Source organism: Salvelinus namaycush, chromosome 1 (assembly GCF_016432855.1).
Source record: "Salvelinus namaycush isolate Seneca chromosome 1, SaNama_1.0, whole genome shotgun sequence".
Classification (NCBI taxonomy): Eukaryota; Metazoa; Chordata; class Actinopteri; order Salmoniformes; family Salmonidae; genus Salvelinus; species Salvelinus namaycush.
The window spans coordinates 40557896-40570649 of NC_052307.1; the positions used below are offsets into that span (position 1 = coordinate 40557896).

General features: G+C 43.4%; 1 protein-coding gene across 1 annotated transcript in view; it reads right to left on the bottom strand.

Annotated features, from left to right (window-relative positions):
• Positions 1-10969, bottom strand: part of ksr2 (kinase suppressor of ras 2) — a 157720-nt gene extending 146751 nt beyond the window's left edge. Inside the window, 1 exon segment of the mRNA XM_039003191.1 lies at positions 10793-10969. Coding sequence (XP_038859119.1) covers positions 10793-10969 — 177 coding nt within the window.
• Between the last annotated feature and the right edge of the window lie 1785 nt (positions 10970-12754).

The window sequence follows — 12754 nt, forward strand, 5'->3', positions numbered from 1 at the left end:
CACAAACACACACAGAAAATAAATAATTACCCACAACATTAGGTGGGAAAAAGGCTGCCTAAGTATGGTTCCCAATCAGAGACAACGATAGACAGCTGCCTCTGATTGGGAACCACACTTGGCCAAAAACAAATAAATAGAAAACATAGAATGCCCACCCAAATCACACCCTGACCTAACCAGATAGAGAAATAAAATGGCTCTCTAAGGTCAGGGCGTGACAGTACCACCCCCCACCAAAGGTGCGGACTCCAGCCGCAAAACCTGACTCTATAGGGGATGGTCCGGGTGGGCATCTATCCTCGGTGGCGGCTCCGGTTCGGGACGTAGCCCCCGCTCCGCACGCTGATCCCTCCGCTTCCGTGGAACCGTACCGTGGATCGTCGCCAGAGACTCCGGACCGGACACGCACTGTGTCTCCAGTGAGCATTCACAGGCTGGTGCGCTCTGTGCCAGCGCCCCACATTTGCCGGGCGGAAGTGGGCATCCAGCCAAGACAGGTTGTGCCAGCTCTACGCTCGAGACCTCCAGTGCTCCTCCACGGCCCAGTGTATCCGGTTCCACGTACCAGGCCTCCGGTATGTCTCCCCAGCCTGGTAAGCCCTGTGGCAGCTCCACACACCAGGCTTCCAGGACGTCTCCTCAGTCCGGTGAGACCTGTTCCGGCTCCACGTACGAAGCCTCTAGTGATGATCCATGGCATGACGCCTCCAGTGATGATCCATGGCCCGGTGCCTGACCGGTCACATGCTCCCCACGGTAAGCACGGGGAGTTGGCTCAGGTCTAAACCCTGACTCCGCCAATCTCCCCGTGTGCCCCCCAAAAAAGATTTTTTGGAGCTGCCTCTCAGGCTTCCGTGACCGGGTCTTGTCCCCTGCCAATATCTCCTCCCCGGTCCAGCTTGTCCTCCAAGTTGGCGCACGCTGCTTGGTCTTTTTGTGGTGGGTAATTCTGTCACGTTCACTGTCTTCAAACTCCCTCTCATAGATGAGCCAAGGCGCAGCGTGCATGTAATTCCACATTTCTTTTAATCGTAGTGAAACCTTCACAAAAAGAACAGGTTAACAGAAACAAACGTGACGCAACCGTGGCGCCACAAACACACACAGAAAATAAATAATTACCCAGAACATTAGGTGGGAAAAAGGCTGCCTAAGTATGATTCCCAATCAGAGACAACGATAGACAGCTGCCTCTGATTGGGAACCACACTCGGCCAAAAACAAAGAAATAGAAAACATAGAATGCCCACCCAAATCACACCCTGACGAAACCAAATAGAGAAATAAAACAGCTCTCTAAGGTCAGGGCGTGACAGTTTCTCTCATTCTTCTCTGCAGATCCTCTCATGCTCTGTCAGCTATTTTCAGGTCTCTCCAGAGATGTTTAATCGGGTTCAAGAAAAACATCCCCACAGCATGATGCTGCCATCAACATGCTTCAGTGTAGGGATGGTGCCAAGTTTCCTCCGGATGTGACGCTTGGCATTCAGGCCAAAGTGTTCAATCTTGGTTTCATCAGACCACAGAATCTTGTTTTTCATGGTCTGAGAGTCCTTTAGGTGTCTTGTGGCAAACTCCAAGTGGGCTGTCATGTGCCTTTAACTGAGGAGTGGCTTCCGTCTGGCCACTCTATCATAAAGGCCTGATTGATGGTGTTCTGCAGAAATTATTGTCCCTCTGGAAGGCTCTCCCATCTCCACAGAGGAACTCTGGAGCTCTGTCAGAGTGACCATCGGGTTCTTGGTCACCTCCCTGACCAAGGGCATTCCCCCCGCTTTCTCAGTTTCTCAGCCAAACTTCTTCCATTTAACAATGATGGAGGCCACTGTGTTCTTGAGGACCTTCAATGCTGCAGAAATGTTTTGGTACCCTTCACCAGATCTGTACCTCGACACAATCCTGTCTCGAAGCTCTACGGACATTTCCTTTGACCTCATAGCTTGGTTTTTGCTGTGACATGCACTGTCAACTGTGGGTCCTTATATAGACAGGTGTGTGCCTTTCCAAATCATGTCCAATGAATTTAATTTACCACAGGTGGACTCCAATCAAGTTGTAGAAACATCTCAAGGATGATCAATGGAAACAGGGTGCACCTGAGCTTATTTTCGAGTCTCATAGCAAAGGGTCTGAATACTTATTTTAATAAGGTATTTCTGTTTATTATTTCTAATACATTTGCAAACATTTCTAAAAACCTGTTTTGGCTTTGTCATTACGGGGTATTGCGTGTAGATTGATGAGGATTTTTTTTTATTTCATCAATTTTAGAATAAGGCTGTTAGGTAACAAAATGTGGGAAAAGGGAAGGGGTCTGAATACTTTCTGAATGCTCTGTATAGTGTAGTTTGGATTAACTACCAACTACCAAAACTGCACTCTCAAAAAGTGAGATCCATCTATGCAATACTCAGCCCATGTTCATTAAGCACACGTGTTAAAGGCCCAGTGCAGTAAAAATGCATTTTCCTGTGTTTGATATACACTGCTCAAAAAAATAAAGGGAACACTTAAACAACACAATGTAACTCCAAGTCAATCACACTTCTGTAAAATCAAACTGTCCACTTAGGAAGCAACACTGATTCACAATAAATTTCACATGCTGTTGTGCAAATGGAATAGACAATAGGTGGAAATTATAGGCAATTAGCAAGACACCCCCAATAAAGGAGTGGTTCTGCAGGAGGTGACCACAGACCACTTCTCAGTTCCTATGCTTCCTGGCTGATGTTTTGGTCACTTTTGAATGCTGGCGGTGCTTTCACTCTAGTGGTAGCATGAGACGGAGTCTACAACCCACACAAGTGGCTCAGGTAGTGCAGCTCATCCAGGATGGCACATCAATGCGAGCTGTGGCAAGAAGGTTTGCTGTGTCTGTCAGCGTAGTGTCCAGAGCATGGAGGCGCTACCAGGAGACAGGCCAGTACATCAGGAGACGTGGAGGAGGCCGTAGGAGGGCAACAACCCAGCAGCAGGACCGCTACCTCCGCCTTTGTGCAAGGAGGAGCAGGAGGAGCACTGCCAGAGCCCTGCAAAATGACCTCCAGCAGGCCACAAATGTGCATGTGTCTGCTCAAACGGTCAGAAACAGACTCCATGAGGGTGGTATGAGGGCCCGACGTCCACAGGTGGGGGTTGTGCTTACAGCCCAACACCGTGCAGGACGTTTGGCATTTGCGAGAGAACACCAAGATTGGCAAATTCGCCACTGGCGCCCTGTGCTCTTCACAGATGAAAGCAGGTTCACACTGAGCACATGTGACAGACGTGACAGAGTCTGGAGACGCCGTGGAGAACGTTCTGCTGCCTGCAACATCCTCCAGCATGACCGGTTTGGTGGTGGGTCAGTCATGGTGTGGGGTGGCATTTCTTTGGGGGGCCGCACAGCCCTCCATGTGCTCGCCAAAGGTAGCCTGACTGCCATTAGGTACCGAGATGAGATCCTCAGACCCCTTGTGAGACCATATGCTGGTGCTGTTGGCCCTGGGTTCCTCCTAATGCAAGACAATGCTAGACCTCATGTGGCTGGAGTGTGTCAGCAGTTCCTGCAAGAGGAAGGCATTGATGCTATGGACTGGCCCGCCCGTTCCCCAGACCTGAATCCAATTGAGCACATCTGGGATATCATGTCTCGCTCCATCCACCAACGCCACGTTGCACCACAGACTGTCCAGGAGTTGGCGGATGCTTTAGTCCAGGTCTGGGAGGAGATCCCTCAGGAGACCATCCGCCACCTCATCAGGAGCATGCCCAGGCGTTGTAGGGAGGTCATACAGGCACGTGGCCACACACACTACTGAGCCTCATTTTGACTTGTTTTAAGGACATTACATCAAAGTTGGATCAGCCTGTAGTGTGGTTTTCCACTTTCATTTTGAGTGTGACTCCAAATCCAGACCTCCATGGGTTGATAAATTTGATTTCCATTGATAATTTTTGTGTGATTTTGTGGTCAGCACATTCAACTATGTAAAGAAAAAAGTATTTAATAAGAATATTTCATTCATTCAGATCTAGGATGTGTTATTTTAGTGTTCCCTTTATTTTTTTGAGCAGTGTAATATTGGACAACAGCTGATGAAACTAACACTGTAAAAGTGTGAAAAAATGTGATCATTGTTATTTCCTGGTAGTTGCTGGTTGAAAATACAATCTACACAGGACCTTCTAATCCCTACTACTGCAAATAATGGTTATAATAATATTTCCATATCAGTTCCGTGAACAGGATATACGGCAGGAAGTTAGATATATAAAATAATGACAGTGACTTCTGGTGTATTTGCAGAACCACATTAAAGGTCTCTACCCACTTTGCCAGCAGCATACCACCCGGCATCCCACTGCTGGCTTGCCTCTGAAGCTAAGTAGGGGTGGTCCTGGTCGGTCCCTGAATAGGAGACCAGGTGCTGCTAGAAGTGGTGTTGGAGGGCCAATAGGAGGCACTCTTTCCTCTGGTCCAGAAAATAATATCCCAATGCCCCAGGGCAGTGATTGGGGACATTTCCCTGTGTAGGCTGCTGTCTTTCGGATGGGACGTTAAACGGGTGTACTGACTCTCTGTGGTCACTAAAGATCCTACGGCACTCATCATACGAGTAGGGGTGTTAACCCTGGCATCCTGGCTAAATTCCCAATCTGACCATCATGGCCACCTAATCATCCCCAGCTTCCAATTGGCTCATTCCTCCCCCGTTCTCTCCCCTGTAACTATTCCCCAGGTCGTTGCTGTAAATGAGAATGTGTTCTATGTAAACTTACCTGGTCAAAATGTATAAACTTTAAACCAAAACAGAATTTCTCTAGGCCTTTATGAAACTATTATTTATTTGTTCAAAGCAATTTGAGATAATTCACTCTCAATTAAATGTCCTATACTGGCTGTGCCAATATATCAATAGAACAACAACAAATTCCTGGACAAACTGAACGATGGTACATCTCTCCACTTTACACTGCCCATGGCATGGATTGATATTGATAAACACACTGATTACCATCTATTTCCATTTTTAACCATTCGAAAACAAAGTCTGAATCGTAAATAATGAAATGTCCCTTTGGTGAAGCTATGGTTATGTCCCTTTGGTGAAGCTATGGTTATGTCCCTTTGGTGAAGCTATGGTTATGTCCCTTTGGTGAAGCTATGGTTATGTCCCTTTGGTGAAGCTATGGTTATGTCCCTTTGGTGAAGCTATGGTTATGTCCCTTTGGTGAAGCTATGGTTATGTCCCTTTGGTGAAGCTATGGTTATGTCCCTTTGGTGAAGCTATGTTTGCGTCCCAAATGGCACCCTATTTCCTATACAGTGCACTACAAAATACATTCTTAAATTAACTGCAACAACTAGCCACTAGCACTACAATTACTGAAACAGGTCTAAGCTATTGTACAATACAGTGCATAGAGCAAGTGTCATTAAAGTAAATATTTGACATGGATACTCACCAACAAAAACATAAACAATCTAGCAATATTCCATTTCATGACATTTCTCATGGGAGGAAGGAGGACTGCTATCTCTAACTCATTACACACATAAATTGAATTATCTAAGTCTAAAACACTAAACCTCCCCATGTGAATCTTTTATATGTCAGTAGATCTCTAAGGAGTTTGGCCCGATTCATAGACACTTGTTCCTGTGTTCGCATTGTCATGAGAATACTTTTTGGGTTAGACAGTTTCTACCCAAATCTTTAGTTGTACAAAAACGTTTTAAAGCTCTTGTTCATGGGCATGGATAGTGGTGTATGAATCATAATCTGTCCAATGCTACTTTTTTAGGACTAGGTCAAAAGCTTGTTTTCAATAGGAGAAGACTCCGTTATTCAAGGGATGAATGGCAAAAGTGGGTAAGTAGCAGTCAAGAACCACCAGAGAAACAGAAGTAAACACTGGTTTGTGTGGAGGTTGTCTTTTCACACTAATCCTAGGTCCCAGTGAGTGTGTTTGAGCGCCGAAGGTTATGGTTACAATTGGGTTTACGGAGAGCTGATACGTTACCTGATCCCATGGCTAAGGCCAGTCATTTGTTGTCTACACTAGGGAGAAAGTGCTGGTCATAACTAGGGTGAGGAGTTTTCAAGGAAGCGTGCAGTAAAGATCATCATCAACCCCGCCCACCCCGGACATCCCCTATTACAAAAACTCCCCTCTGACAAATGGTTCAGGTCAATCATGACCGAAACCACCCGCCACCTGAACAGTTTCTTCCCCTGTGCTGTGGCCCTCACCCAACCGGCCATCGGGCTCATAGGGATAAAGAGACTTTGCACTCTGTGCCGAACACTGCACCTTGCCATCATTGACCTGCAAAACGAACGACTTCACTATACACCTCTGCACAACACTGTATATGCACTGGATATATACACGTCATGGCAGCGCCCCTCCCTCTGCATATATAAATATATCCCCACTGCAAATTGTATATCCTCACTGTAAATCAGCCTATACTCTAGATTTGTATGTTTTATGTTTGTGTTTATATTGTATATTCGGTTTGTTGAATTTGTGTAAATTCATCTGTCTGTGTTCTGTCTGTATTGTCTGTACAGTTGTCTATTTGCTAGCGGCACCAATTCACTGAGTCAAATTCCAGGTATATGTAAATGTGCTTGGCGAATAAAAGTGATTCTGAGAACCTAATCAAAATCTTATATGATGAAAAAAGGCATCTGAGATACAGTATAGTCAAACCTGTCCCACGTGCATCTTACATTAAAACAGAGAGATACTGCGAAACACACTCTGTAACACATTAAGCCTGTTTCTGGACTAAAAAGCAAGCTCAAAGGAGAATCCCCAGTGAAAGTGCTATATAGTCCAGGACTATAGGCTTAATCTGTCAGGGAAACCGCCCCACAGTGCATTAGATGAGCCATCCAAACACTCAGAAGTTGTATTGCATTGAATTGTACTGTACAATGATAACTTTGGTTTAACAATGGTTAAGTTGTCCTTCAAATTAGCATTGCACAAAAGGTCAAGACAGCTCTTTTGTGCAAAAGTTTTAAAAAATCTAAGTGAACCCAAAGCTCCTCAAACCTGTGATGTACGAACAAGTTCAATGTATTGAACAGTGCAGGTGGACATTTGACTAATTAAGTAATATCCCAAAATTGCAATGGTTAGATGCTTTCATATTCGAAATAGTCGTTTCTATAATAATGCATATATCAGGGTTAACACAGGACTTTGTCTGAAATTCGACAAAGAAGCAACAAGTGCAGCAAAGATCTACGGGGTGCAACTGGTGCATGATTATGCTATAAGTGCATAAGTCACCTGCCAATGAGTCTACACACTTGACCCGACTTGGAGGAGACAATGTAAAGGGGCAATCTGCAGGTCAAACAATAACAAAGCATACTGTACCGCCACCACTTTTTGCCACTGTTATGGTAAAAAGCTGAGGGATGGGGCTGGAGAAATGTAACCAATGTCATAGACAAAGCCATAGATGCAAGGACTCCATGACATGTATTTCAACTATGTTTTTACGCTAGGCCTACAATGTTTGTTAACATTACATTGTTTACAAACAATGGAGTAAAACAAGTTTATATTTAGGGCTTGAAGGGGTACAACAGCTATATTATTAAAAAATTATGGGTATACAGTGCCTTCGGAAAGTATTCAGATCCCTTCACTTTTCCACATTTGGTTACGTTACAGCCTTATTCTAAAATTCATTAAATAAATGTTTTTCCTCAGCAATCTCCACACAATACACCATAATGACAAAGCGAAAACAGTTTTTTTTTATGTTTGCAAATGTATTAAAAATAAAAGACAGTAAATACCTTATTTACATAAGTATTCAGACCCTTTGCTATGAGACTTGAAGTTGAGCTCAGGTGCATCCTGTTTCCATTGATCATCCTTGAGATGTTTCTACAACTTGATTGGAGTTAACCTAAATTCAATTGATTGGACATGATTTGGAAAGGCACACATCTGTCTATATAAGGTCCCACAGTTGACAGTGCATGTCAGAGCAAAAACCAAGCTATGAGGTCGAAGGAATTGTCTGTAGAGCTCCGAGACAGAATTGTGTCTAGGCACAGATCTGGTGAAGGGTAACAAAACATGTCTGCAGCATTGAAGGTCCTCAAGAACACAGTGGCCTCCATCATTCTTAGATGGAAGAAGTTTGGAACCACCAAGACTCTTCCTAGAGCTGGCCGCCCGGCCAAACTGAGAAATCGGGGGGAATGCCCTTGGTCAGTGAGGTGACCAAGAACCCGATGGTCACTGTGACAGAGCTCCAGAGTTCCTCTGTGGAGATGGGAGAACCTTCCAGAAAGAAGAACAACCATCACTCCACCAATCAGGCATTTATGGTAGAGTGGCCAAACGGAAGCCACTCCTCAGTAAAAGGCACATGACATCCCACTTGTAGTTTGCTAAAAGGCACCTAAAGACTCTCAGACCATGAGAAACAAGATTCTCTGGTCTGATGAAACCAAAATTGAACTCTTTTCCCTGAATGCCAAGCGTCACGTCTGGAGAAAACCTGGCACCATCCCTACGGTGAAGCATGGTGGTGAAAGCGTCATGCTGTAGCGATGTTTTTCAGTGGCAGGGACAGGGAGACTAGTCGGCATCGAGGCAAAGATGAACGGAGCAAAGTACAGAGAGATCCTTGATGAAAACCTGCTCCAGAGAACTCAGGGCCTGAGACTGTTCACCCTCCAACAGGATAATGACCCTAAGCACACAGCCAAGACAACGCAGGAGTGGCTTCAGGACAAGTCTCTGAATGTCCTTGAGTGGCCCGGCTAGAGCCCGGATTTGAACCTAATCTAGCATCTCTGGAGAGACCTGGAAATAGCTGTGCAGCAATGCTCCCCATCCAACCTGCAGAGAAGAATGGGAGAAACTCCCCAAATACAAAAATGTCTAAAAACCTGTTTTTGCTATGTCATTATGGGGTATTATGTGTAGATTGATGAGGTTAAAAAACGATTTAATCCATTTTAGAATAAGGCTGTAGCGTAATAAAATGTGGGAAAAGTAAAGGGGTCTGAATACTTTCCGAAGGCACTGTATGTCATTAATTGAAAAGTCCAAAAATGGATGTACCAATCGCAGATTGTCCTCTTAATGTATACAATCTAAAGCTTTTGTCCAACACAATCAATCAATCAATAAAAAAAAAAATAAGTCAATGAAATGTATTCATAAAGTTTTTACATCAACAGCCTGCGAGACAGGCAACTGCTTGACCACTTGTGAATACATTATTACATCATGCTAATGAAATGCTATTAGAACTAATCAGGAAGAAGAGCAACTTTATGTAAATCATCTACTGTGCCCTCTGCCTCAGAAGGCCCAAACAATGTGCATGCAAACACCTGCACATACACTACACCTAAATGGGCCTTAAGGGGCCCCATGTCAATGGTAGAAATCATTTTTTTTGTTTTTAATGCAACCATGTTTTTCCTGACTGAAGATACCTGCATGACACAGCACAGTTTCGCTGAGTCAAACTATTAGCCCTACATTTCAAAGTGGTGTTTTTGGTTGGTAGCTAGGTAGTGAGGAACTTCACACTGTGAACTTTTGTTAGATCAAATAATTGTGACAGCTAGACATATCATGGTATCTATTCAGCATGTTCTATTCACACTAACATGTAGGCTAATGAGTTCCTTTGTGGCCATACTGCAGGCCTAGTTATAGGGCCATACTGTATGTTTTCAATATCTACACCACTCTGAAATTCAATTCAACTCCAGCCTTTAGGCCTACTTACAGTATCCCTAAAAGTATATTGTAAAATGGTGTGCCTATATACATATGAAGTCCATATGAGTGACAGATGTGGATTTGTTTCCCTTGTATCAGTGGGGAAAGGGACACTACATGATTAAGTTAATAAACAAACAGTATATGCATACTATTCCTTCATCTGTGGTCACGTAAACGTCATTATACATTTATTGCAGGCCAATGTCATCTCATCATGTTTAGGATAATGAAGTTTCCCTATTTTACTCACACACATCAAGTCCCGTCACATTGGGCCTCGGTTTATATAGTTCCATTTGAAATCACCGCCTGGAACACACCAGGGAATGTCTACGTAGTCTAAACCACATTGGGGCCTAAGTGCATCTGAAATGTACACAGGGTATGCAGACCCTATTTTATTAACTTGACAAACAAATATATCTATGTTTTGATATAAAAAACACAACATTGGATTTGGATAATATCCTGGCCATTACATAACGCAATTTACGGAATACCCTGTGGGCCAATTAAATGAGATGACAATTTGAAGCAATTTCACTAATACACACTTGCATAACAGTCGTGGCCATATAGCCTGGCTGATGATAGAAGCGCGAGCTGATGATAATGGCAATGATGACGATAATAATATAAATCATACACAATTAATGTTCTCAACGTTCTCATGGAGAATTCGGGTGGAGAAGAGTGCACGGTGCTAAAGCTGAACATTCCACCTTCTTTCCACCACCTGCAGAATGCGCAAGCCCACAACAGCTCGCTCACTGCAGCTACAGCTTCTTGATTTATTACACTGCATAAAACACATTTAGGCTGTAGGCATATAACATATAAATAACACAGTATTCCAATTGTATAGTAGTCAACCGTTTCAACGACATTGAATAATGTACATTGATGTTGATTGACAGACGTGACAACCAACCCCACGTTGATTTTGATCAAAACGCATAGCTAGATTAGCCTCAATGTAGCCGTAGCCTATTCATTCTACAGAATGGGTGCTTTTGCTTACCTCCAGCGTTCGTATTTCTTTTTGTGTCAAGTCGTTGGATGTGGCACATTTAGTCCTCAAACCCTCCAAGCTGGAAATGCTTATGTCTATCATATTTTGAACCAACTCGCACTGCTGCAAAGCTTTTTGCAAACTCAAATGCTGCTCGTCGCTTTTTGTCATATTCTCCTCGTCCATAGTTTGCGAGCAGTGGTCGTTTTTATGTGTACTTCAACAAAAATATTCTACTCGGGGACAAAAAGGTGGAAATAGCTCCATGTAATAAAGTACCCTGCAAAACGCCAGCCAACGTGGTGTTATAATCTATTATATACACTGGTTTAGAAACGAGATGTGATCTATGTGAAAGTCGACTTCATTGTAATAGTCCTTGTATTCCAGGTTGTGGTTCATCAAGGTGTTTCTGATTGAGCCTGGTACTGATGCTGAGGGCTATATCGTCAAACACATTATGCAGATAGCCTAGGCTATACCTCCTCAACAGAAATACAAGTCAGAACACAACCGATCAAGCCTTATCTAATAAATCCAGTCAGCGTTCTGTTTGTTCATTTAAAATAAAATCATAACTGATCAATAACACTAAAGCAGCTTCGTATAATCATTTTAAAAGTGATGCTGTGTGGATTGGGTACAGGTTCTACCCGTCACACATGCCAGCAGCTGCATCCCGGTTCGCTCCCACCACCACACCGACATGTTTCAAGTCAATCAAATCCACAGCAACAGCATTGCCCATGGAAGCTGCGGGAGAAGGTGGGAGGGGCACTGTTTGGGGCACCACCAACGAGTGATGCTGCGTGTGGGAGGAGTTATCGCGAGATTATATCAGTGCAGTGAGCGTGAACTCAGTTTTAACTTCATACCAGTAGGTTCCATCATCAGCTCCACATTATAATTGTAATGTATTGTCAGTCAGTATGTCATTTTTCACCAAACCGAATTGGGATAATTGTTTTATCTAGGCTTTTCTACATGTGCCCTTTTAAGGCTACTTGTATCTTGGTCAATCCACACACACACAGTAATGTGGTAGTAAAAAAATAACTGATCACTGCTCACAGTGAAAAAAGTTCTCTATACTTTTAATAATTTCTTTTAACAAAAGGTGAGCAAGCTGTTGTGCAAAAAAAGTACTTGTGTTTACCCTCCACTGCACACACACACAATAACCATACATATTGTTACAATTGTATACTCCAAATGAACTGCAACAGTTATTGCCTGTCTGTCCAAATTAAATTACAGAACACTGAGTGAGCCTGAGTAGGCCAGGCCAACATCTCTCACTGAATTATACTTTATGACAGCTCTTTCTCTTCTGTGGGTGGGGGGAAATAAACAGGGGGGCGATAGAGCGTTACAAGTGAGTGTCATCTTGAATGAGGCAGGTAGTGGAGAACCAGTGATTTTTATGACATTTCCCCCATCACCTGCAGAGACATCAGACAGCATTGTGTCTCACTGCTGGACTGAACAGGCATGGTGCTGTGTGTTGTGCTGCCTGCTGGAAATCCCTCATCACACAATTAAAAAGAGAGATACTTGGCTTCTAAAGGCTACACTACAATGTTGTGCAGTTTCTAGTGAATTCTAGAATGAAGTCTGTGTTGTGCCTAATGTACAGTATGTGACCAGAAATACAGCTAATGAAGCACAAACAGGCAATCATAAAAGGTTTATTGTAGGCTAAGCCCCCAACAATAAGACAAAATCTCTGGGTTAATGATTTTTGGCAACCTATTTTGTCTCTTGATTTAAATACTTTAATTCAACTGCCATATTAAAAGACATGTCACTCAGTTTTTGATTAGAGCACATCTAAGAGTGCTACTAGGCTACATTTGCATGTAATTTCAGTGAGCCAGTTATCCCCAAACTATTGATTGATAATTAGCATACCTCTGTACAATCCAAATGGCAGTATACATTGTGGTCTAGAATTTTTCATAAAATTGGTTT